The 24,210-nt window shown below is 42.5% G+C and overlaps 1 protein-coding gene across 2 annotated transcripts in view; it reads right to left on the minus strand.

The window, feature by feature from the left end:
* The window catches only part of gpc5a (glypican 5a), a 115,880-nt gene that overhangs the window by 77,917 nt on the left and 13,753 nt on the right, over window positions 1-24,210 (minus strand). For both annotated transcript variants that reach the window (XM_068322413.1, XM_068322405.1), the window contains exons 3-6: window positions 15,135-15,595; window positions 14,811-15,044; window positions 14,254-14,387; window positions 14,003-14,128 (exon numbers count right to left, since the gene is read on the minus strand). In XM_068322413.1, the coding sequence (XP_068178514.1) occupies window positions 14,003-14,128; window positions 14,254-14,387; window positions 14,811-15,044; window positions 15,135-15,595 (955 nt within the window). The remainder of the gene's footprint in view (window positions 1-14,002; window positions 14,129-14,253; window positions 14,388-14,810; window positions 15,045-15,134; window positions 15,596-24,210) is intronic.

Genomic DNA, 24,210 nt, shown 5'->3' on the forward strand with positions numbered 1-24,210 from the left:
TGGGCTTATCTGTGTTTATGTTTCCACACCATACCCCCCACACACACACACACTTGCGTCTCTCTATGCTAAATCACAGGTGAACAGCACAACTACCACACTGCACCCCTTCATGCCAGCACAGCTCTTCGGAGCGTTGCCGCGCCCCCCCCCCCAGGTCCACTGCAACCCGGCCTTATCTATTGCTCAATCTCTCCATTTGACGCCGAATCCGGTCGATACGACTTCCCCTCCCAGGACGGCTCTACTGTTTAACTTGCTTTACTGAAGAGATACAGAGGTAATATTCAACCGACACCAGCCAGATGCTGTATTCTACAATGAAAACACAAAACAACGCACTTTTGCCAATTTAGCATTTAAACATTTAAACAGTCAATAAACATATTTCATGTGATTTTACACAGGAAGACTTAACCTGCCAATTTAAGGATCACAAATAGGATTGATTATAATTGGAACAGACCCCCCCTTGATGAAACAGACCCCCCACAAAAAATTTGAAAGGTTTTTTTGAATTTTGGTTTATGCATCATCCTCTATATACCTGCATTACATAAAGCACAAATTAATACACATGGTTTATGAGCCAGGAACACCCTACTGTTTCACTTATACTCCTTCATGCCTTTGGAATGATGGGAACGCCAGTGGTTTGATTTATTTAATTTAATTCAGAACTGTTCGAAAATAGCAAGCCCCGAGGTCAACCCTGAAGTTTTTGTGATTAACATCTGTCCTGTTATCGTACTTTGGCAACATGCCCTCTCTACTGGGCACTGAGATTAAGATTCAGTCACTTCTCAAAGAGACTAATTTAACACTGCCACAAGGCTCTTTTGAAAAAGTGTAATGTAATTTAAATGCCAAAACAATGCCTTCCTTGGTATTTCACTTGAGAGGGCAAAATCATTTGAGTAACTATTAATTCCCATTCAACAAGTGTGACCCTAAATGTAGACTTAATTAGTAGCTTTACTGAGTTGAGATGGGGTTCATACGAGAGGCACCGAGGTTCCCAAAATGTCCAGAAATCATAGATTCCAAAGTTATTTCACATAAACAACTAATTTATTGGTCACTTTGCATATTTGTCTCCTCAAATCTTTTCAATAACTTTACAGGCATTAACAACCAGAATTAGTAGGCATCAAGTTCAGATATGATGATGATTGCTTCAGGCCAATGACTGGTCACAAGAAAATGGGATGGCTGTAATGAGACTGGGGCACAACAGTGATGTAACACTCACACACACACACAGACACACAGACACACACACACACACACACACACACACACACACACACACACACACACACACACACACACACACACACACACACACACACACACAAAGACAGTAGGGGTGGCAGCAGCTCAGTCTTGTGCTGGGGATCGGAGGATGGCCGGTTTCAAGACTCATGACGGGCAAAAATATTTCGGAGTGTGAACTGGCAGTGAAGGTGTCAGTTCCCCTCCCGAGGACAGCCAGGACGCCCTTGAGCAAGGCAACGTCGCATTTATAAGTTGTTCATTGGGGCACCCCACAAGGGAACTGCCCACCGCTTTACCTCCCAGCATGCCTAGTGAATATATGTGTGTGTGTGTGTGTGTGTGTGTGTGTGTGTGTGTGTGTGTGTGTGTGTGTGTGTGTGTATGTGTGTGTGTGTGTGTGTGTTTCTAAAGGCATGTCACTTATATATATACACGCAAGTGAAAATGAACTAGAGTGGAAAACTAATTTCCCCGACGAATAAATTATTTCATTATCATTACACACACACACACACACACACACACACACACACACACACACACACACACACACACACACACACACACACACACACACACAGACACACACACACACATACATACATACAATTCCTATCTTAATAAATGACCAACATTCCCATGTTGACAATCGTTACAGCTGAGGGCATAAAGGCTATAAATCTCCGTGGAGCATCTTGGTGTCTGCATCGGTTTGCTCAACACACACAATAAAAAGCGTTTAGCAGAGGGTAGAAACCAAGAAACTTCCGGGGAAAGGCACACAAACAAATTCCCACAGCATAAATGTAAGTGTTACAGATCAGCTGTGATGAAAACGCATCTTATTTCATCACCAAAAAAGCTTGCCTATGCATTTTGCAAAGCCTTCAGAGTGACGAATGGAGCAGGCAGAGTGTTTTGGGTTGCTGCTATTTGACTGGAGCAGGTTTCAAGGCTACACAGTGAGCTGCAGAGCTAATGTTCACAACCTCTTTACACTTCAGCTTGTGTCAACAGCACTGTGAGTCAGTTAGCCATTCATATGCCGCTACAGATGGTATCATTCCTCTTTTTCAGCTCACCAGTGGACATGATTCATTAGATTTAGGGTCTCTTTCATATTTCTTTCTCACCCACAGCAGAGATGCATTTCTCTAAGATACACCTTTGGCAGTGACCCCTGCCTTCCTGAGGAGAGGGAGAAAAAGGGCTGCTGGACAAAACTGGATTGAACATACAAACACACACACACACGTATACATATACATGTATGTGCACATGAACTCATGCAAACTCGTAAGGCAAACAAATGTCTTTGTCTATGCAAAGTTGCAAAAAATGTGCTATATAATTAGGTAAACTTGTAAATTGCTGAATGCAAACGAAGGCAGCTAAGTCATCAGCCAGCGACAAATCAGACTACTTTACCATCTACTTTCCCTGCACTACCATTACTTTTCTGTTATTTTCATTCCCAAAGTTGAACGAGTACATAATTAAAAATTTAACTCGCCATCCTCCCCAAATCAGCATGTTGGATTAGTATAATAATAACGTTTCGTGTTTCCTTTGTATCTGGACCAAAAAATCGTTCCTCCAATTTAATTTCTATGGGCTTCAGATTGCCCTGTCAGAATAATGAAACACTGTGCGCACCACTTCCTTATCTCCACCAGTAAATTACTCGAGGATCAGATACAGACTGCCAACTCTCAAAAACTCAAGAGAGAAACAGAGAAGGTGATAGCGAAGAGGGAGAGAAGGAAAAAAAAGTGTAAAGACATGACAAGAGAGGGAGAGCAGCCCTGTGGAGATTGATAGTTGCTACAGCTCTCAAAGGTCATCTGAAGTTATCTAAAGATCATCTCCAGTCACCAACACTACCCTTTTAACACTCCCCTCAACGGAGCCTGCCAATCAAAACTTTCATCCTCTGCAGCTGCAACAAAGCGTCTTTCTTTCCCTGGTGTAAATATGAAAAACCAAACACCACCAAATAGGATTACAAAAAATAAATAATTCCCATCTCTGTTTCACAAACTGTTCAAAATAGCAAATGTGACAACATTGTGTGGTGTTTATACACAATAGATTTCATGCGATTAAATGGGAAATTTACCACCGCCGTGCTTTACTCAGGTAATTTTCCCGTGTGAAGACAGACATCCTTTAATTAAATACAAGAGACCTAATTTCATCAACAGGAAAAAAGGCTAAGATTTAATGGAAAGGTAATCAGACTGACTGTTAGAGATGGAGAACATCAATATACTAATATAATTGTTATGTATTGAATCTGTGCTTTTCCACAATTAAAACTGGACTGTGATTAAGTAGAAAAAGTGAGAGTGAGAGTCAAAAGTGTCATGCAGACTAATCACAGGTCAGGCTCCAGGAAGGGAGCGGAGCCTGGAGCGGATAAAATACTGTCAAAGAAATTAATTTGGAGCATAAATTGTATTTATGTGTAAAGAAAATACAGAACAGTTTGAGTCAGTGACATATTTCTTCAGGTATGTCAAGTTCTAAATTAATGAAATGTTACTAACCCAATTGGGGACAAAGCACAATGTATGAATGCCAAAAGAAAACATATCATTTATATAAGTTGGGCTATAAATGTGATTTTGATCCAATGTTCCCTGAGTCCTCTTCCATCATATCAGCAGTCCCAGCGCTGTTGCTTAAGTGATATAAAAACACGTGACCTCAGAGATTCGCCCGTGGCGAGCAGGTATGATTGAGGCATTGGGATGCATGTCGCGGTCTTTCACACGCATCGGGGGACGTTCTGCAGTATAAACGTGCTTGGATTCCTCTCCGCTGCATTGTGGGGGAGCAGCTTCAGCACGGCGGAACCGAGCAGATGGCAAACGTATGCAGCATTCATGCATGTCATCATCACCTTCATTAGCTGAAGGTGGCATATGACATCATCTGGCTGGTTGTGCGTTATGGGCCAGAAAAGAGTTGTTTCTTTTTCATCTTTTTATTGCCTCGTGGTTCAAGGTTGTTTATGGGAGGTGCTGCGAGTAATCAGGGCTCCCCCTCCCCTTCTGTCCACCTCACACATGCACAAACGCACACCTTTGTTGCTGAATACTCCCCCCTCAAGCCTCACCCACTGCCGTCACCTCCCAGCATTAAGGTAAATAAGGGCTTCCAGCAGAGAGCCAATGAGCACGGGCCAGTGAGCAGAGATGCATGTTTGTGTTGCCTTCCTCCCAGGACCCTGCTCGTTTATCTTGGCTGTCAGGTAAAGGGCAGACTCAGAGAAGGTGAAACTTTTTTTAATAAGGCCAGCTTGGTTTCCATAGAAACTGCAGGACAACATTACAGGGACAATGATAGGAGAGCAAAGACTGGTCTCGGGGCATCCCACAGTGTGCCACATTGTTGTTGGAGACATTTGAGTTAACATCAGAGGAACGAGAGAGCTATTTGGATTCATTCTCAGGGAGCCTCCAGACTCAGATCTTTTACTGTGGGACATGAGATTAATGAGAACAGATTCACAGCTGGCTCACAGCTTAGGTCAAGAGCTAAAAGATAGGTTTCCACTTATAAAGAGGTGTTGAGTCCACTGTGGGGAAATAACTCCCAGATAAATATAAGGCAGACCTCGAGCGAGTACCATGCAGTTTGATGAACAAAGTCGTGGAATTGAGGAAGATGAAGGTAAATTGGTTGGTTGTAACTTTTCTCCTTTCAGTTCTAAATAACAAAACACTGCAGACTATCAAGGCTGCCACACAGAAACTGTCAATATTCTAAATGCAAACTGCTTACGCATACAGAATATTCTCCACGCTAAATGAGCGCAGAGGAGAAATGAATTGCACAGGTAATGAATACGTAATGACTACTACATTTTTCACTTTGTGCCGCTAAATGGGAGGCATGTTTAGTTAGCAAATGAGTGGAAAAATCAAAAGAACAGAGGGTACCACATGCATTGTCAAAAGCCTGCAGCTGTGAGATAAACCAAGACAATGATACGGAGATACGAGAGCCTTTGTTTCCAGCCGCACAGCCGCGAGAAAGAAATTAGGTCTCCTCTGGAGCAGAACTCAACATGGATATGATCCACGTGTCGCCATCAAGTCTATATGAAATAAGGCATACTTGATAAAAATGGCACACGCATGCGTAGGCATGCTAAGAGATACGGCGCTAAACGGCTCTCAGCATCAAGCTCTTATTCTGTAGTCATTCAGACATCATGACTGTCTCAGTAACAGAGAAAAATACTTAGGGGAATGGACTACCAATTTGCCATACACAAAACAAGAAAGGAAACATCAAGAGCTTTATTATCGACGTCCATTACTGAAATGGCTCTAGCCTACTGCTCAGTCATCTGTGGTGCAGAACTATTCCTGCTAGGAACTGTGAGAAATAGCTTTTGTTATCAAAACAATTCTGCTGCGTCTTTGTGATTGGATCACAATATGGGACACGTTTTGTCGGGGACTCCAATTCTTAAAGTCTTACACACACATCTAGTGCACGCAGAGTGTTTCCTCACTAAAGACGCGCCACCTCTGCTCCCTCTTTATGGCCATTAACTTCACATTTTCACCAACTATTTGTGCCCCCTGTTTTTCAGCAGCCTGTAATTTATATCGAAGGTTGAGAGTGCTCCACAGGTACAGAGCATGTGTGGGCTCAGGGATACAATATTGCACATGAGGATGGGGGGGCGTGTCTGACAGCTCATCAGTGGACAATAAGGCCTAGGCTGTTTACGTCCTCTTACCTGGCACACTGCAGGGTCACAATCTGCTCCAGATGCGATGCTGGAGGCAGGCGTCCAACTTGTGAAGGTGGAAGAGGGGAGGGGGGGGGGTGCACTCAAGAAAAAGGTGGACTTACTGAGAAATGAATGACTACATGCGCCACCTGCAACCAGCAAATTCAAAATGCACTACCTCATTCTGTGCGGTGATCTTCGGGGATAATATCTGAACACAAATAAATGAAATCTCTCCTTTCCAGAGGGCTAGATTGAAAGTTTATCTGTTGAAAGCAATCACTCATAATTCTAGAATGGATGGGGGGGGGGGCTAAAGCAGACAGCGACATGCACGCACACACACATCCATGCGCGCATAGAAGAGGGACTTATGAACTCAATTTAGTCAGCCAGACAGAGTTCTTGACTCTGTCACTTGGGATAATCGTCAGGATGTGGTGCTCTGACCGACACTCCCCCCACCACCCCCCCCCCCCCCCACAGTCTAAACCCTTGCAGGATATAAGGTCATGTTGGAGTGGAACTCTAGCCATGCAGCACCCAGCCCTCAAGTGCTCCAGTGGTTTTGTGGTTATCTGCAGTAGCCAGCTGCTGCAATACACAGACGCTCTTCAAGAACGTCCCCTTTCCTCCGGTTCTCATCTTTCCCTTAACCCCCCCCCCCCTCCCCCCACACCTAAAATGTCTAATCAGCTAACCAATCTATCTTTCCTTTGTTTATTTTCTGCTTCAAATTATTTTGTTGCTCGTTTTTTTCCCCCCAAAAAAACTCAAAGATAGAAGATTCAAAATGAAAATCTTCCTGTTGATGTTCGGACCCTGAGTGTCCCCCGGGTTCCCAGGCAGCGAGGACCTTCAGTTATGTTTCTATTCAGTTTTCTGAACTCTTAGTAAAGGTTCTGAGGTTTCCAAACCACATTTATCTCAAGCTGCTATTTTTTCTTTCCATGCGATGGAGGCAAACTCTATCTTTGCATGAGAGTGACTAAGAGGACAGCTATGCATAATATATCTGACAGTCCATGTTTAAAAGGTTATTCCTTTCCGTTCAAAAATTAGGTCAGTTCATCACTGCGATGGAATGAATGAGGAGGCGGTGGAACTTCATGTACTGCTGTGCATCTGTTTCATCACTGGAATTTTGTTTTATGTCTGTCACTGTCTGGGACAACATGCATGAGAAGCTCCGTTCCATGTCACACATCATCAAGGCTGATGCAGGGAGGAGCAGAGTGATGGCTGGAGTGATGTGTTTCTGTGTGCAACATAAAGTGCAGAGCTCCACCTACTGTTCAGACAGAGCTGCCGCAGCATTGCAAAGGGCCTGGAGCACAAATGTTGGGATGTATTTTTCCAATAAGCATAGTCTTTTCGCAAAATGAGAGGTCAGCAGGTTTATTGTTGGATGAGGGGCAAATATTTGTGTAAATGTATGGGGTAGTTTCACATGATGGGATCATAAGAATTGAAGTATTCACTCAGTTGCTTTCTATTGCGCTATAGTTTACACGTAAGATGTTATATGAAGGTGACATATTTCAGAAATTAGACAAAAAGCATTATTAAGATCAGCAAATGAGGAAACGTTCTGCATTTTATGTTATTTTAACTCCATATAAACAAACAAGTGTCCCCATTAATATTGTCAATCAATAATATTTGGGACATGAAGATTGTTCTGTCCAGCTATCATCACTTGTCACAGACCAGTGATCTCTGGGACCTTAAGGTGTGAGCTATGAAGCAATTTCTACACAGCCAGGATATATTTTTGCTATTTGTCTTTAGGAAAGCTAACGACCGCCCCCTCGCTAAGCAGTCACACAAGGGTAGATATCAACTCAATAAGTCAAGGCAAGTTTTCCCAATGCAGCCATGAGCACATTCACATAAAGATGTGCTGCTTACACATCTGTGACCAGAGGAAGACGGGTCAGGGCTGCAGCTGGGACCACTAGAAAAAAAACACTGTGGATGAGTAAGTTGATAATCTTATCTATAGCATATCAAGGTTCATCATTTTTGCACAAGTAGATATGGTTTTGTGCATATTGCATCCTTTCTAATGGTGCATTTTTACAGTTGTCATGTTGCTAACAACCAGCGAGAGAAGACACTGAACTCCTAATCATCCATGAATGATGAAGACAACTGATTGGTCAGTGGGTGGTGATAGGGCAAAGGTTTTTTTTTTTAGTATTTAACACATGATGCCCCCCATGACGAGAAAAGTATGTGGATTATACAGCGAGAGTCAAATAATGCTCAAATGAAGAAGCATGTTCCCCGAGCAGGTGGGGATAATCTGAGCAGTTGATGCTTTTTCAGCAGACCCTAATAGCAGAGCTTAAAAGTTGTCATTTCAGTTAAGCTAAAGCAAATTACCTGAGCTTCACTCCTGGCAGGGTGATGGAAGCAAAAAAACCGAGAGAAGAACGGAAAGGAGTCAAATTGATATAAATAGAGCAGCACAGATAGAATAAATCCTTTTCTCTTTTAACTGGCAGCAACACATTGAGGAGAGGTCTGCACCACGGCTCGGGGCCGCTTATTAGCATACCATTAACCTCTTCAGGATTAACAGGGCAGTGAAAAGACACGAGAGAGGTTAAAGGTCGATGCTCAGACAGCCACTCCAGCATGGAGGGTGGCCCATTAAACGAAAAGGCCACGTTCGTATCTGTCCGCCCGTCTTAAAGTATCTTTTAGATGCACATTGTAGAGTTACATTTGAACAGTGAGGTGAGCTTCCTTATCTTTAGAATTTAAAAAAAAAAGAAATCATTGTACTCAATTTGAAAAAGCCTTTATTGAAAATACAACACATCACAGAACATCCGGTGCACATCGGCATCCGAGAGAGAGAGTGTAGGTGTGGTTGAGCTAAAGCGAATCCACACCAGAGGAGGGATTCATGAATTAAACATTAAAACTGCACACTTGTCGGGGCTATACCTTTTAACATCGCTATAACTCATTGTTGTTCTCCCCCGTTGGTATGGAAATGGAAGGGATTTTTTTTTTTCCTTTGTAATAAAACACAATCCAAACTAGATTCCATGCTTTGCACAACGCTCACATATCTATCTGAAAAGCCAGCGTCAAACTGAATTACAAAGTAAATGTGTACCACCCAAAAAAGGAGCGAGAACCCATTGGCGGGGGGGGGGGGCAGCTCACAGCAACCTCCCATTGTCTTTATGTGTGTGTATCCATGACGGAAGGGAAAGCATGTGGGAATGTGTTAACCTTTCTGCCCAGACGGGTCCAGTGTCGCCAACAAACGGAGATCACGGTTATTTCAACAGTTTTAGGAATGACCCATTGTTTTATTTGTTATCCTGTAAAGTCCAGAGACCTGAAACCCAAAGAACTTTTTAAATATCAGTGTTTGAGTGCAAGGAATGTGCAAGAAAAACACGCCAAGATTTTGTCATACTATGAATAAAATTAATCATGTTACTAAATTTAATTACTGTAATTATGTCGCCACACTGCTCATTTGTTCATTTGTGTTTAATCATATTATAATTTCTGTTCAAATTTTCTAAAGAGTACTGTGTACAAAAATTTGTTAGAGGGGATATTAATATAAAACCCTGGATGTTCTCAACAGAAATAATAACACTGTCGCGTTAAAATCATAGATGGAAATAGAGAGATAGAAAAGAGACAGAAACAGACATAGAAATGCAAATAGAGATAGAGAGATAGGGAGGGATGGATATAGAAACAGAGATAGAGATAGAGATAGAGATAGAGATAGAGGGCAGCAGTGGATCAGTGTTAGAGCGGGTCGTCCAATATTATAAGATCGGAGGTTCGATTCCCGCTCCCGCCCAAAAACACCCAGAGTGTGAGCTGACAGTGGGAGGTGTCAGCTCACCTCCGGAGCACTGCTGAGGCGCCCTTGAACAAGACACTGCCCCCCTCACAAGTTGCTCATTTGGGGCGCTCCACAAAGGGGCTGCCCGCCACTCTACCCCCCCCCCCCCCGCCTTTGCATGCCTAGGCCCCCTTGTGTGTGTTTGTGTGCATTACAGGGGCTTGTACATACTAACATATACAGTACATGCATGCTTTTGATAAATAAAGATATTAGAGTGTGCTGTCTGAATTTCCCTTTGAGGATCATAATAAGTAATAAAAATTTTAAAAAGAAATAAGAAATTAGAGATAGAGATAAACAGAGATACAGATACAGATAATGATAGAGACAGAGAGATAGAGAGGGAAGCAGATAGAGATACAGATATAGAGATAGACATACAGACACAGATAGAGATAGAGTGTCACAGTTCGGTGTTGGTGCTCTGCTGTGATTGGGTGTGGCAGGAGGAGAGGCCAAATTTGTGGGCGGAGCTTCGTCTCCACACCTGTTGCTTGTCTCCACACCTGGACCCGATCGGGCTGACTAGTCTGAGGCTCTATAAGCCGGCGTATCTTTTGGTTGTTTGCCAGGTTGTTTTTTGTTCTTCTGCTTATCTACTGTTGCTTTTATTTTGACTTGGTTTGAAGAAGTTATGGTTGCAAACTTCTCCACCGGTGTCCTGCATTTGGGTTCCATTCTGGCTCGTTGTAACATAGAGACAGATACTGATAGAGCGGGATGGACATAGAGATAGAGATAATGACCCAGACTGAGACAGACAGACATTTTGTACATCCATAAGATAACAGACCAGTCCAGGTTCACACAGTGAAACTGGCATACAGCACCATTCTTCTGATGAATCCTGAGCTCCATCAGACAACATTTACTACTGAAGCTCAAACTTTTATTGTGTTTACACCGGAGACTTTCCTTTGTTAGTTTTGCGGCTCGAATATCTCAACATATTTTGCGAGGTGACCTTACTGCACATGGAAACCTTTTAAATACCTAGAGCAGCCTTTTTGAACACACACATAAATACAACACACACTAAAAAAATCCCCCAGGGACCCTGCATTGCGCTACAGGTTTTAAAGATGATACATCTGTTTTGATCACATCATTTCCTTGGTTTTCATGTGTGCAAGTTTGCAAAATAAAGTTTTTGCCTATTTATTGGTACATGCAATAGAACATTCTCCTCCACAAGTGCTTCTGACAAATCTCTACCAATTTTGAAGCTTGGAAGCTGGAAGTGTTCAGGTCAGCTCTAACTATCACCACGTCTTCAATTACCCTCTGAGTTTTTATTGTCTTTAAGCTAATTAGTTCAAATGACCTAAAACTGTTTGTCTGCTCTCACTGCTTTTGATCATAAGGAAATGACAGACAGACACAGGTGAACAACTAGCCAGTGAACGCTATGGAGCATTTAGCTGTTGAAGAGCCATATATTTCCCTCAGGAGTTGAAAGACACCAAAAAATAAAGATAATTGCTGTTGCTGTGTTTATGTGTGGCCCCCAAGTGGTCAAACATTATTGCAGGTAACAAAGGAGAGCAATGTTCTCTCATCTCTCAGGAAGCCATGAAGGAACCATGAAAGTGAAGGTCCAAAAATGAGGAGATGCTTCTTTAAATCAGAAAAGACTTGATTAATGCAGAATTAAATAAGCTGCTAAATCCTGCCAGCCATTACACAGCCTTTTAAATCCACATTCTAGATCGTCCCAAAGCTCCATTGGAGACAGATCCAACCTCACAGCATAAAAATCTAAACAACACAACAAAATACATAAGTCCAAAGCACCTAATATGGTTTGTTTTGTAGATATTGGGAAGGGATTCTCTTTTTTTGTCACTTAACTTATCATTTTTCACTTTCTGCAGTCACAATAACGCCTCGCCAGCCTGCAGATTGCTTCAGATCAATGTAGGATTATTTCAGGTAAAATCAGTCCTAATAACCCATAATACCGGAGAGAAATTCACATGTCCAATCTTTTTTTCTCACTCCCGGCGTGAATGTGTGAGCGAGAGACTATACCAAGAGATGAGGGGAGATACGAAAAGACAGAAAGAATGTGTTTACCGAATATCCCCAGAAGCGAGACTCCGTCATCTACAGTCACAGAGACGTCAAGATGAAAGCTGCTTGTGTTCTCCCTCTATGATCTTATCTGATTAATTTTTATCTTTTTGTTTACAAGGGACCCCGATGAGGACGTGCTTTAAATCTCCCTTAAATCTAAGGCTCCAGTGTCTTTTTTTTTTGCATCTGTTCCACTGAATGAAATAATACAAAGCACACTTCTTCTTTAAGATCATAAAACAACCTGTGCCACGTGCACAAAGAGCTGTTGCAAAAGGGGTCGGGACACGTTCAAATCCATGCACATGCACGCACGCGCACACACACACACACACACACACGCAGCAACTGAACCAATCATTTAAGGTCTCCGAAGCCCCGGTAAGCTTCTGTAAATCAGCCACCATCCAGCAGTGAGTTTTATTCCCCTTCTCTCAGTGGATCTTGGGTTATGACCCGTAGGCAGGAGGTTATTTATTGCTTGTCTCAGCTTATGTTGACTCCCAGCCACCCATCTATGGTTCTAGGCTAATAGAAAGCAGTACAGGGTTGTAGATCTGCGGGAAGCCCTTTCAGCTGCAGGGACCCAGCTCGATATTCTCCTTAGACCTTCGTCTCCACAGGTTCTTAATGTCTATCAGTTCCACAGCTTTTTTTATTCTTCTTTTTTCTACAATAACGACTGAATAAAAAAGAAGAAAACCAGCGAGGGAACATGAAGTGAAGGCGTTTCTATCAGTACTTGTGAATGATAAACAGAGGGAGGTAAATAAAGACCTGAGAAAGGCCCCTATAAACCAGTCAACCTTCCTCGAGGCTGCTGGCGGGGATGATGGTTTGAAGCCTACTGGCCTGACTCCTTTTCAAGCACCTAACATCTCTTTTCTTGGAGACGGCAGCCTCAGAGGCTGGAAAAGAAGATTAAACTTAACTGGACATACATTTTAAACAACCTCCCTGTGTCAGGATGGGGAAGACCTTGCCAAGTAAGCTCTGTTTCTGAATGCTAGAGCGCGGCAGGGGTGTGTCTTAAAAAGAATTCTTCTTTATTTTCTATATATTTCATGGAAAAGCTAGTAAACTGATTTCCGTTGCTCCTCCCGAGGATGACTTTTCTTACCTTCCACACAGATACTGTGAAGCAATCTCAACAAGGCTGTCATCCTTTACTATGGGCTGTCTTACCCGGCTGGCGACTTCAGCCTCGCTATAGTTTGAAATACAGGCCCTGTTGCCATTTGTAAGGCGCTGACAGCAGCTGACAGTAAAGAGGAACGACCTCAGACGGAGGATATATGAGACGGTCCTTGAGTGATGACAGCACCTGTACGATGGAAAACTCTGATGTAATAGAGACAAGGCCACCGGCTGAAAATATGAAGACCAATGTGTGTGCTCCATTTCACGACCGAGATCCATGAGATAGATTAGATAGAATAGATAGCATAGATACATACGCAGATAGATAGAGAGAGAGATAGATAGATAGGCCACCGAGCCACCTTATAAATCATTATAAGTCATTGATCATTATTTCTTAATAAATCAACAGTCTAAAAAAAGGTTATTCATACTGTAAGGTTACGTCGACCAAATTGAGCCACTACTGGCTTCCAGCCCCACGGAAGAAAAAGAGAAAGTGAGGCATGTTGTTCACCGTCATTATGAGTTAGGGTGCATGTACATCTAGAGATAAAAGAGGCCCCATGAAATCACCAGAAGAGTACCGGCACTGGCTCAGTCTCCGGAGATCGGAGACAAACCAAAGGGAAAAAACAGAAGAAGGAGTGAAAAAAGAAAAAAGGATTTCCATACAAACCATGTCACTAAGAAAAACGAATCAACGTCACTGATCTCAAACCTTGCTGGCCCATGGGAGAGCGTTTAAATAGGGTTTCAGTGACTTTTTGAGGATTTAAAGAACAAGAAGCTCTTCTGGTGTCTGGGTGGCAGCTTTATTGAATTCTTCAACCTTGTGTATTATTGAACTCTTTAAAACAAACCTTTTTACGATGTTGGTTCCATTCCAGCAGGACAGTCCATCACCAGAGGCCAGCACGCTCACACACAGCCGATCGGCCAGGCCGCCGTAGTGCGTACGGTACAGACGCAGACTGTTCAGAAAGTCCCTGAAAAAAAAAAAACAGCCATAAAGAGAAAAAAGTTGTGTAACAACGTGTTTTACATCTTAACCACACGCTTAATGACACTCTCATTTTACATGAGCACATTTGTCACTTTAACCCCCACTTACCTCCTCTTGACAGCCAGCGTCTCCCCTGGCACTTTGACAATAGCTTTAAGAGGGATGGATTCTCTGCTGCTGCTGTGCTGGATGATGACTGACTGCGTAGGCTTCCTGCTCGGTGGGCCGCACAGTTTGTACACCTAAGACTCGCAGGAACATGCATTTAAAATCTTGTTTTACTATATTTGATGGCCGGTAATGAGGCTATTTGTGTAGTAAGGCACATTGTCTGACATTAGTCATTGAAGTCCATCTACAGCCTGTAGAGCTGTAGTGACACCAGACAACCACTAGATGGGGCTGAGGGCTCTCTTTTAGATCAAGATGTGAATAAACATCCTAAGGAATTCATCACATAACAAATAACAAATGCAGATAGAAGCAGTCATTAATAATTTACGTTTGTACTTTCAGGTCATAGATTCATTTCAAATACTGACTGATTGATTACCACACACATATTTATTTGCACCTCTCTTGTGATAATGGTTTTCACCTCTCATAGAGCCCCCAATACAGTTTCAAGACCACCATCTTAAATTTTCTCTCAACAATGATCTGACCTGTGCTGAGAGGCGGGGCCCGTTTTTCTGAGCTTGTCCGACAGCACTGTGAAGCATCGTGTGAACTCCCAGAAGCACTTGCTCTAAATCCTGAGCTCCATGCATCCGTGCCGACAGACCCTCCAGCGATCGAACAAACTCTCTCCAGTGGGTGTCGATCTCCGCCATGCTCGCCAGGCAGCCCCGCATCACATTGAGGCAATAACCCATGCAGGGCTTGGACTGGGTCAAACCCTGTGGATATAAATTACTGAAGTCAATGGAGCTGAGGAAGAAATTCATTCCCTCGAATCCACAAAGTCCACTTCAGAGGGATGGGGTTACCTGGCAGTGAGGACAGTAGTGCATTTTGAGCAAGGCCCGTCTGCATTCACGACTCATCTGCAAGTGGTCCGTGGTGTTGATGACCTCAATGCCCAGATGCAGCGCCTGCAGGAGAAGCTTCCCGGAGACCCCTGAACGAGCAATCTGATCCACCAGGACACCGGGTGTTCCACCGAAGGGTCTCACATCACGGCTGGAAGACCTTACACATTCAGCGTAGCTGGACGATATATCGCTAAGGCCCGGGTTGATGAGGTGATTGTAGACAAGCGGGAAGAGAGCATCAAAAAATCTCTGTACAAAGTCGTCAACGTTGAGCTCAGATCCCAACAGGAAGAGACTGACATCGGTAAAGAATTCCCTCAAGGGGCCTGCGGCCTCATCAGCCAAGTTGCCGTAGGACTCCCTGAGGATGATATTGGTGTGATTCTCTGCCTGTCTCATCAGGATTTCAAAGGTGTCTGTTAGATGGACAGCAGGAGAGGAAAAGAGAAGGAGAAAAAAAGAAAGGAAAATGATTACAGAGATCCTGCAGGACATTTCGGCACACTGTCAACTCTGAGTTATGCCGTCCTTGCTGGGATGAGAGCCAATGACGTAAAGAGGAATGAAAGCCTCAAGACACTCTAACTAGGAACACTTAAGGTTGAAACTGCTGTGCTGTAATATTAACCTTAATATGAAGAGGGCTGTATAAAATCCAATGCCAACACACATAAAGCTTCAGGAGAGCAATTTGTCCTCGTTCTTGTCAGGAGCTGAGCTAATAGAGACAAATGGAAAAGAACATGAGTTGTGCTGAAGGTACTGAGCAGTAATATGAGCAGCATATATACCGTTTAAACAAATCAGCGGAATCTATGAAAGGATGGAAAAGGAGAAACCAGAGGAGAAAAGAGGTCGGGGGAGAGGAAAGAAGAGAATCTTATTTTCGATTCTACAAAAATCAATTCATCACAATAAGCAGTATATCCTGTGTTCCATTTGGACAGAACAGCTTTGCAGAAGGCATCATTACTACTTCTGACTTCATCACTTACAAGAATTTACCACCTCATTATTAGCTATTAGATAATGAACTTGCTAGCTTTACCAAGATGAATCTAAAATGATTTGTTGGTGTGCAACCTGCACCTATAGCGAGTTTAATTAATAAAAGACACTAAATTTTAATTATATAAAACTAAGACCTTACGCTGCAGCAGACAAGAAGCAAAAAAGTGAAGACGGATTTGATATTTTTGCTCTTTTTCACATGCTCTTGAATCAAATGTAAAAAGTCACTGATTCCCTTTTGCTATTTTAAATAAAGGTTTTCGTATTGTTTTTAAATGAGGAATGGCCTCATTAAAAAAAAAAAAAACAGAAAAATACTTCAGCAGCTTGCCTTTATTCCTTTGTCTCCTTTTCATTTTTTTTGTCTCAGCTAATACCTGAATCATTGCCATTCTGGCATCATGTGCTTGTCATGAGTTGTGAGTCAGTCGTCAGGGTGAAGGCCTGAAGCTGAGAAATCATGGTGGGTGGGTGGGGGTAACCGGTGTGATAAAGGTTTCAGACGGTGGAGCGATGCACTGATGTGGAAATCCCCCCCCCCCCTTTGGAAAGGGGCAACGGCGACGGAGGGAAGCGCACAAGAGGTCAAGGCTCGCCTAGAGGCGCAGCTTCTCAAGCAGAAGCGTTTAACACGGAGGCGCCAGGAACAGAATCTGATGGAAGGTCATCCAGGACCTGACACAGACACCAGAGATCTAAGCATTAAAAAAAAAAATGCATGAATGAGAAAAGAAACTTCCAAGCAGCGACTGATGCGATCAGAGGGACCGTGTAAAGACTAGGTTACAGGTGAAGGCGTTCCGACACGCAGAGACAGACGTGTAGTTCAGGAGTGGATCCCTGTAGCCACCGGGTGAATGAAGCAGAACAGGTAGTTATGAAGGGTCCCACGGGTATGACAGCGCGCTTCTCGCCCGTCATCCCACATAATGAATATCTGTGTTTTCCTTCTCTGACGGGTTTCATATTGTAATTCTAAGAAATAAATCATGACATGGCCTCATTTTAAAAAAAGGGTTCTCCCACAAAAGATGGATAAGGTTAAATCCTGAAAAGGAATGAGTAATAAGATGATCGGTTATTCTGCTGTCTAAACAATTCTGATGAATTAAAAGAACGCCGACGCAGGAGTTGCTGTTTTTTGTTTTTTTTTAACAAAAGGAGCAGCTTCTCTCACCTGGAGGCCCAGACCGGCGGCCAGGCCTCTGGGTAAGCCTGAGGATAGAAACACTACAAGAAGGAAAAAGTTGTGATTAAACGAGCAGATTTAGAAGATGAAGCTACATTTTTTTACCTTTGAGAGACAAAACTCCACTTCTGAAAGTACCCCCCTTGAGGATTTTACTTTAAGCGCGTTGTTTTGGTTTCTACAGCTTTTGTGACTCTAATACCTCATACTGTATTCTCATTAAACCAGATTTCAGGAAAACATCCGCAGCTAAATAGTGTTGACAAACTAACGATAGAAAAAGTCATATCCCTGTAGAGTTGGTGGCAACAAAAAAAACAACAGCAAAGGGACAATAAATATTGGGATTAGATTGCTCCTAATGAATGGTAGTCTTACCCTCTGTCTACTGCATGTGTAAATAAGCAGTTTGCAAACATGATAATTAATTTATAGAGCCGCAGTGGGCGACACCGGCTTGACATTTCTTCTGCTGCTTCCAAACACAACCCTGATTCTGCTGCATTTACAGTAACTTTCAAAGGTCTAATGATAGTTTCCAATAACTTCCTTCTTCACTCTGGATGCTCTTTATATTTCTTATACACTTTCTTCTATGTATGCACAAATATTTTTGCAAGGACCACATTTTATCCCATTATAGGCAAAGTAGTAACGAGACAGAATCTCATCTTTCTGTTCTTTTCTTCATTTCACATACGAACAGCAAACAGAGCTTATGATGTTAGCATGCATTTATAATTCTGTTTCATACTTATTTGTACTGAGCTAATGAACATTTAGCTGGATGGTATCTATTATTGACAAATGTTTATAAGATTAAGAGAAAGAGATGCAGCTTTTTATCCTGTGTATCAATTACAGTCACATTTGATTATGACATCCCCCAATCAACCTGCACAAACTCTGAAATATGAACAATTAATGTTAGAAAGCTTAGGAATCACTGGCTCTAATCTAAATATATTGGCCTTTTCATAGCAAGACAGAAGCCTGACTGTTGAATTCCTGAGTGCATAGCATTACTCCATGTCTAAAAGGCTTTCAAATTTGATCCCATTTTGTTCTGTTCTCCCATAATTGCCGCACTTCTCATTGTCTATAATGTAAGATGATCGGGTTAACTGTGACAGGAGCAGCTAACCAAGTGATGACTTTTATTTAAGGTCTGACCTCTGGGCAGCTGAGACAAAACTAGAGAAAAATGGTTTTATTTCACTTCATTTTGCCATCTCTTTCTGTGTGTGTGTGTGTGTGTGTGTGTGTGTGTGTGTGTGTGTGTGTGTGTGTGTGTGTGTGTGTGTGTGTGTGTGTGTGTGTGTGTGTGTGTGTGTGTGTGTGTGTGTGTGTGTGTGTGTGTGCGCGCGTGTGCTTGTGAGTGTGCGTGTGCATATGCGTGTGCGTGTGCGTTGAATTGCTTTGGGAGATAACGTGACATAAATGCAGATCAATGCATGATATGCACACACAAAGCAATTATTTATTACCCAGAGTAGCAGTAATATGCAATAATATTAGCATAAACTCTGATATAAGTTCAAGCAGTTGAGAAAATGGGTTGAATTTAAAATTGCAATGTGTAGTTTCCACCACCAGGGGGAGGCATTACTTATTTTTATATGTGACAAATAAATGACCGGCCTGTTAAAACAGACAAAACGTGTGTTGCTGCTCACAACAGCTGTGATCTAACCTTTCTAAAAACAGTTACACGCCACAGCTTTTTATTTTCAAGTCATCCAAATCGTTAAACACACAGTAACAGATTTATTATTACATTCCCACACACTCACATCACCTGTATTAAGTTTTACTCATCAACTGAACCAATAAAAATGAACAATCTTGTAGCCAATGGTCTCTTCCTCCAGTTAGTCACAGTCATTTGTTTTTATGCGTCAACAGGACACCTGCGAAAAGTTCAATTTCATTATCGCCGCAATGCACTCAGACCAATTAGACGTTCCTCTGTTAGCAGTTAGAATAACTTGATGTCACAGACATCAAGAAAAGAAGGACAGTCATTATTAACTCTCATTTAAACACAAACAAGGGCTTCACCTGTCATTTACAGATCACACTCGCTTCACTGCGTGATTCACAACTTCAAAAGCCCGGAAAGTGGAAGCCAATCAAGAGAGTAGCCCATATGATAGCTAGACATGCATTAGTGCAGGTATTACTGCATCAACCGGTCAGTGTTTACTTCTCTGTGTGTGTGTGTGTGTGTGTGTGTGTGTGTGTGTGTGTGTGTGTGTGTGTGTGTGTGTGTGTGTGTGTGTGTGTGTGTGTGTGTGCGTGTGTGTGTGTGTGTGTGTGCGTGTGCGTGTGTGTGTATTTGCATTCATAGTTGTACCACTGAAGAAGAGGACCAGTCAGCTGGATGACAAATATGGTCGGCTCAAATTGGACCACATGTCAGCAGTCACCTGACAGTCAAAAACAAAAGCAGATAACACAATAAACATTCTTTCTCTCTCTTCCCCCCCCTTGCACAATAAGTAGAAGCTGGACTATTAAACTGAATCCACTAATATCACATCCCTACACGTGCACCAATGTGTGACGCATCACTTCGCATCACATCAGCATTGACCCCGTTCAAGATTCAAGAACTTTATTGCCATCTCAGCAACAAGTTGCTAATAGGAATTTGTCTTGGTTCATGCTCAACATAAACAGGCAACATACATTCAGGAAAACAAAAACAAAAAAAAAGATACAGTGCAAAGACCAGCAGCATTGGAATTACATTCGGTCTTTTAAAGTGCTATATGCATTGCATATTGCTATATACATGCATTGTTACAACTATACACTAGCGAGACAAGTTCAAATGTCTAATAGCTAAAGGGTAAGTGCTATCTCTGAAGCGAGATGTTGAGCAGTTAATACTTCTGTACCTCCTGCCTGATGGGAGGAGGTTGAAGAGGTGGTGTGCGGGGTGGGAGTTGTCAGCTACTATTTTATTTGCCTTTCTGATAATTCTAGTGGAAAAGAGTGAGGACAGTGTAGGGAGGCTACATCCAATGATTTTGGATGCACGTCGTACTACGCTTTCCAGCTTGGCCTTGTCCTGAGAGGTTGTGTGACCAAACCAGACAAGCATGGAAAAGGTGAGAACACTCTCGATGGTGGCCCTATAGAAGTGAGTCATTGCTGCCTGCCTGACTTTAAACTTCTTGAGCTGCCGTAGGAAATACAGCCGCTGATGGGATTTGCTTATGATGAGGCTGGCATTTAGTTCCCATGATAGGGATTCATGGATGGTTGTCCCTAGGAATTCGAAGGAGGTAACTCTGTCTACCTCTTCCCCTTTGATGTAGAGGGGGGAGAGTGGAACCAAGATCTTTCTTCTGAAATCAATGATCATCTCTTTGGTTTTAGAGATGTTCAGGATTAAGTTGTGTTCCTCGGACCACCTCACCAGCTCTGCTATTTCTCTACAGTAGTGTGATTCATCCCCCTTTGAGATAAGACCCACCACAGAGGTGTCATCCGCAAATTTATACAGCATGACTGAACTACAATGTGATTGACAGTAATGTGTGTATAAAGAGAACAAAAGAGGAGAAAGGACACAGCCCTGGGGACAACCTGTGTTAAGGAGCCTAGGCCGGGAGACAAGATCACCCATTTTGACAACCTTTTTCCTATATGATGAAAATCAAAGATCCATTTGCATAGCTGTGTACTAACACTCAGCTCTTGTAGGGTTAAAATCAACTTTGCTGGCACAATCATATTGAATGCGGAACTGAAGTCAACGAAAAGTACACGGGCATAAGTAGATCTAGATTCTAGATGTTGATTAATTGCATGTAAACAGAGGGACACTGCATCATCCACACTTCTATTTGCTCTGTAAGCAAATTGATTTGGGTCTAGTGTTATGCCTGACAGGCGTTTATATACCAGTCGCTCAAAGACTTTCATAATAACAGATGTTAAGGCTACAGGCCTATATTCATTAAGAAGTGTTATTTTTCTTTGGGACGGGAATGATCCGTCCCAAAGAAATATTTAAAACAAGCATATTTAAAACAAGCAGGCACGACAGAGTGGGAGTGACCAATTGAAAATGGAAGTGAGGATAGGTGCTAGTTGGTCAGTACAGTGTCTAAGTGTGGCGGACGACATACAGTCAGGCCCCGCGGCCTTCCTAGGATTTTGCCGACGGAGCAACAGTCTGACATCATGTTCACTGATAGCAGCAAGAGAGTCACCCTGCTCTCTAGGAAAAGAGGGGGACTTGGTCACAATGTCAAATCGACAGTAAAACTCATTTAGCGTCCCTGGAAGGGAGGGGTCCCTAACCGGAACATGGTGCTTGGTTGTTGGTTGAATCTTCACGTGTTCCCAGGTTCAGAGCGCTCACCTCGGTGAGGATGGCCTTTATTAATGTGATTCATCCTCTCTGAATGGCTGTGACCACAACAGAGAAACCCAGCGACATCTGATAGGCTGCAGAAAGGGCTATTCTTCATCTAGAAGAGGATGAGTCAGTGGCTCTGTGGGTTCACCTCATCCCAGGGCAAAAGACACACACTGAAAGTCAATGACTCCCAGGGAGGCACCCGCAGCACAGTCAACAGGAAAATATGTCTTCATTGTGTCGTATTAGAGGAAGAAAAGAGAACACGCTTTGTTATCCCAGGATGGAATGACAGTGTTTTGTGCATGTTTGTGGTAACTAATACAGCGGAAAAGGCCTGACACTGATTGTCATAAAATGAGGAAATCTGTTTAGAAAGAGAAGGACACAGATGCTCCAATTAATGGAAATTTAAAAAAAAAAAAAGAATAGGATCAAACTGACATGAAGAAAAGATTAAATTTTCCTTAAATATATTAAAATATAAAAAAAATTACAAAGATAGTCCCATGACTGGAAATTTAAAAAAAAAAAAACAGAATGTGACACAAAAAAAAACATACATGAAAATTTTAAATTTGTTTTAAAATAAAATCAACTGCAAAAAATGTGTGTCACATTTTCTCGAGAGTTTGAGGAGATGTGGATGGATGTTTTCCTGTTGTGAATGGACAGAGAAGTGTAACCCTGTATCTATACAGCACATCTTAACTCTAACCATCTCTGTAAGGGTTCCCATCCAGATCCAGAGCCCCCGCCTGAGAGTGTTTTATGGGTCTTCTTACTTCATAGTCATTTTTTTGCTTCTATTCTTTGTGATCATTACATTGAGTCATTCTTGGGAAATTCCTTCAAATTATCACAGCTTTTATCACATCAGAGATGTATGAAACAACTGATCTTGTTCATTGATTAGTGATGGCCCACTTTGCTTTGACAAAAATAACCATTCCAAAGAAAGTGGAGTTCAGATTTACTGGCAATGAATCAGATCCACCCTCATTTTCAGGCTGTAAACTGGGAGTCAGTCTGCTCTGACCGAGTTATGCTAGAGTTACTTTTAAGCTGTTGGATATACAACGTAAAAATAAATCTGCCTGTAATCTCCGCAAGAACATGTTTACACCGCTAAAGCACCCATTCACTGAATTCAGCGCTGTCAAGGTTTTGATATGACTTTCCAATAATCTTATTTTAGCGTTCTCTGTCATAACGCATTTTTCTACACAAGCATGTTAGTTTGTGAGCTCCCTTATCACACACCTCAGAGCTTCTCGGGCCCTAAAACGAGGAAAGCGTCTGGCAACCAAAGACGGCGACGTCTAACAGGAGATGAGCAAACTGGCTGCTCAGAGGAAAGAAAGAAAAAAAAAGAAAAGACAGAACGGTGACAAGAAAATAGACAAGGGAAATAAATGAGAAAAGCTGGCAGACGTCCGCGATTCGGCAGGAGATTGTGAATCGAAGCAGAGGAGGAGAGGAGAGGAGAGGAGAGGAGAGGAGAGGAGAGGAGAGGAGAGGAGAGGGGAGGGGAGGGGAGGAGTGACTTAAGGTGACTGTGTTTGCAATTTTTGCTCAAAGTTAAATTAGAAAAAACATTAAAATTCCTGAAGTCACTAAATGCATCTTCCTTAGGACACCAGAGACATATACGTTAAGTCTTGTGCCGGGGGACAAAAAGAGTGTACATTCAACTTGTAACCATGGAAACACAAGCACAAACAATAAAAATTCCTTAAGAGTAAGAGACATCGATTCAGTGAGCAGCTGGAGTGTGAAGAAAGGAAAGGAAAAGTATGAACGTAACGGACAGATTGATCTTGTTTTTTATCACCTTATCACTTGAATGACGAAGGAGGGCAAATAAAGAGAGGTGAGCGTGGGAAGGAGATGAAAGACAAGGAGCTGAGAGGATAAAACTATAACGTGAGGATGGAATGAAGTGAAGGAGAAATGATAAGAGGTGAAATGACAGCAAGATAGAAAAGAAGAAAGAAGAGAAGAGGCACGTTAGGGGTGTTTGGCGTGGAGTCGGGTTCGGTTTCCCATCAGCTCTTATCTCGGTGTATTTCCTCCTCCACGTCAATAAACACTCTTCTCCCTACGCACATTAGCAGATGGCTACCTAGAGAGAATAAATCCAGCCTCTCTATTGGACAAAACCTACTCATCTACACGTCTGTCCTTACTTCTTCTTCCCATCTCTATCTCTATCTCTCTTTTCTCTCTTCTATCCAGAAGGATTAAAAGTAAATATTTGTGGCTCTGTTGCAGCTCCTGGACACTTCAAACAGCTCAAAGTGCCGCCGTGAACGCAGCCTTTCATTCCAGAAGCAAAGGCTCAGTGAAGTGATTCTTGACGTGTGTGTGCGCAGGTCAAACACATTTTCCTACCTGACGGACACACACACTCACATGGGTCGGTTTAGCACATGCTGACTCGTAAAGACGGTGTG

Source organism: Antennarius striatus, chromosome 1 (genome assembly GCF_040054535.1).
Source record: "Antennarius striatus isolate MH-2024 chromosome 1, ASM4005453v1, whole genome shotgun sequence".
In the NCBI taxonomy this organism is placed as follows: Eukaryota; Metazoa; Chordata; class Actinopteri; order Lophiiformes; family Antennariidae; genus Antennarius; species Antennarius striatus.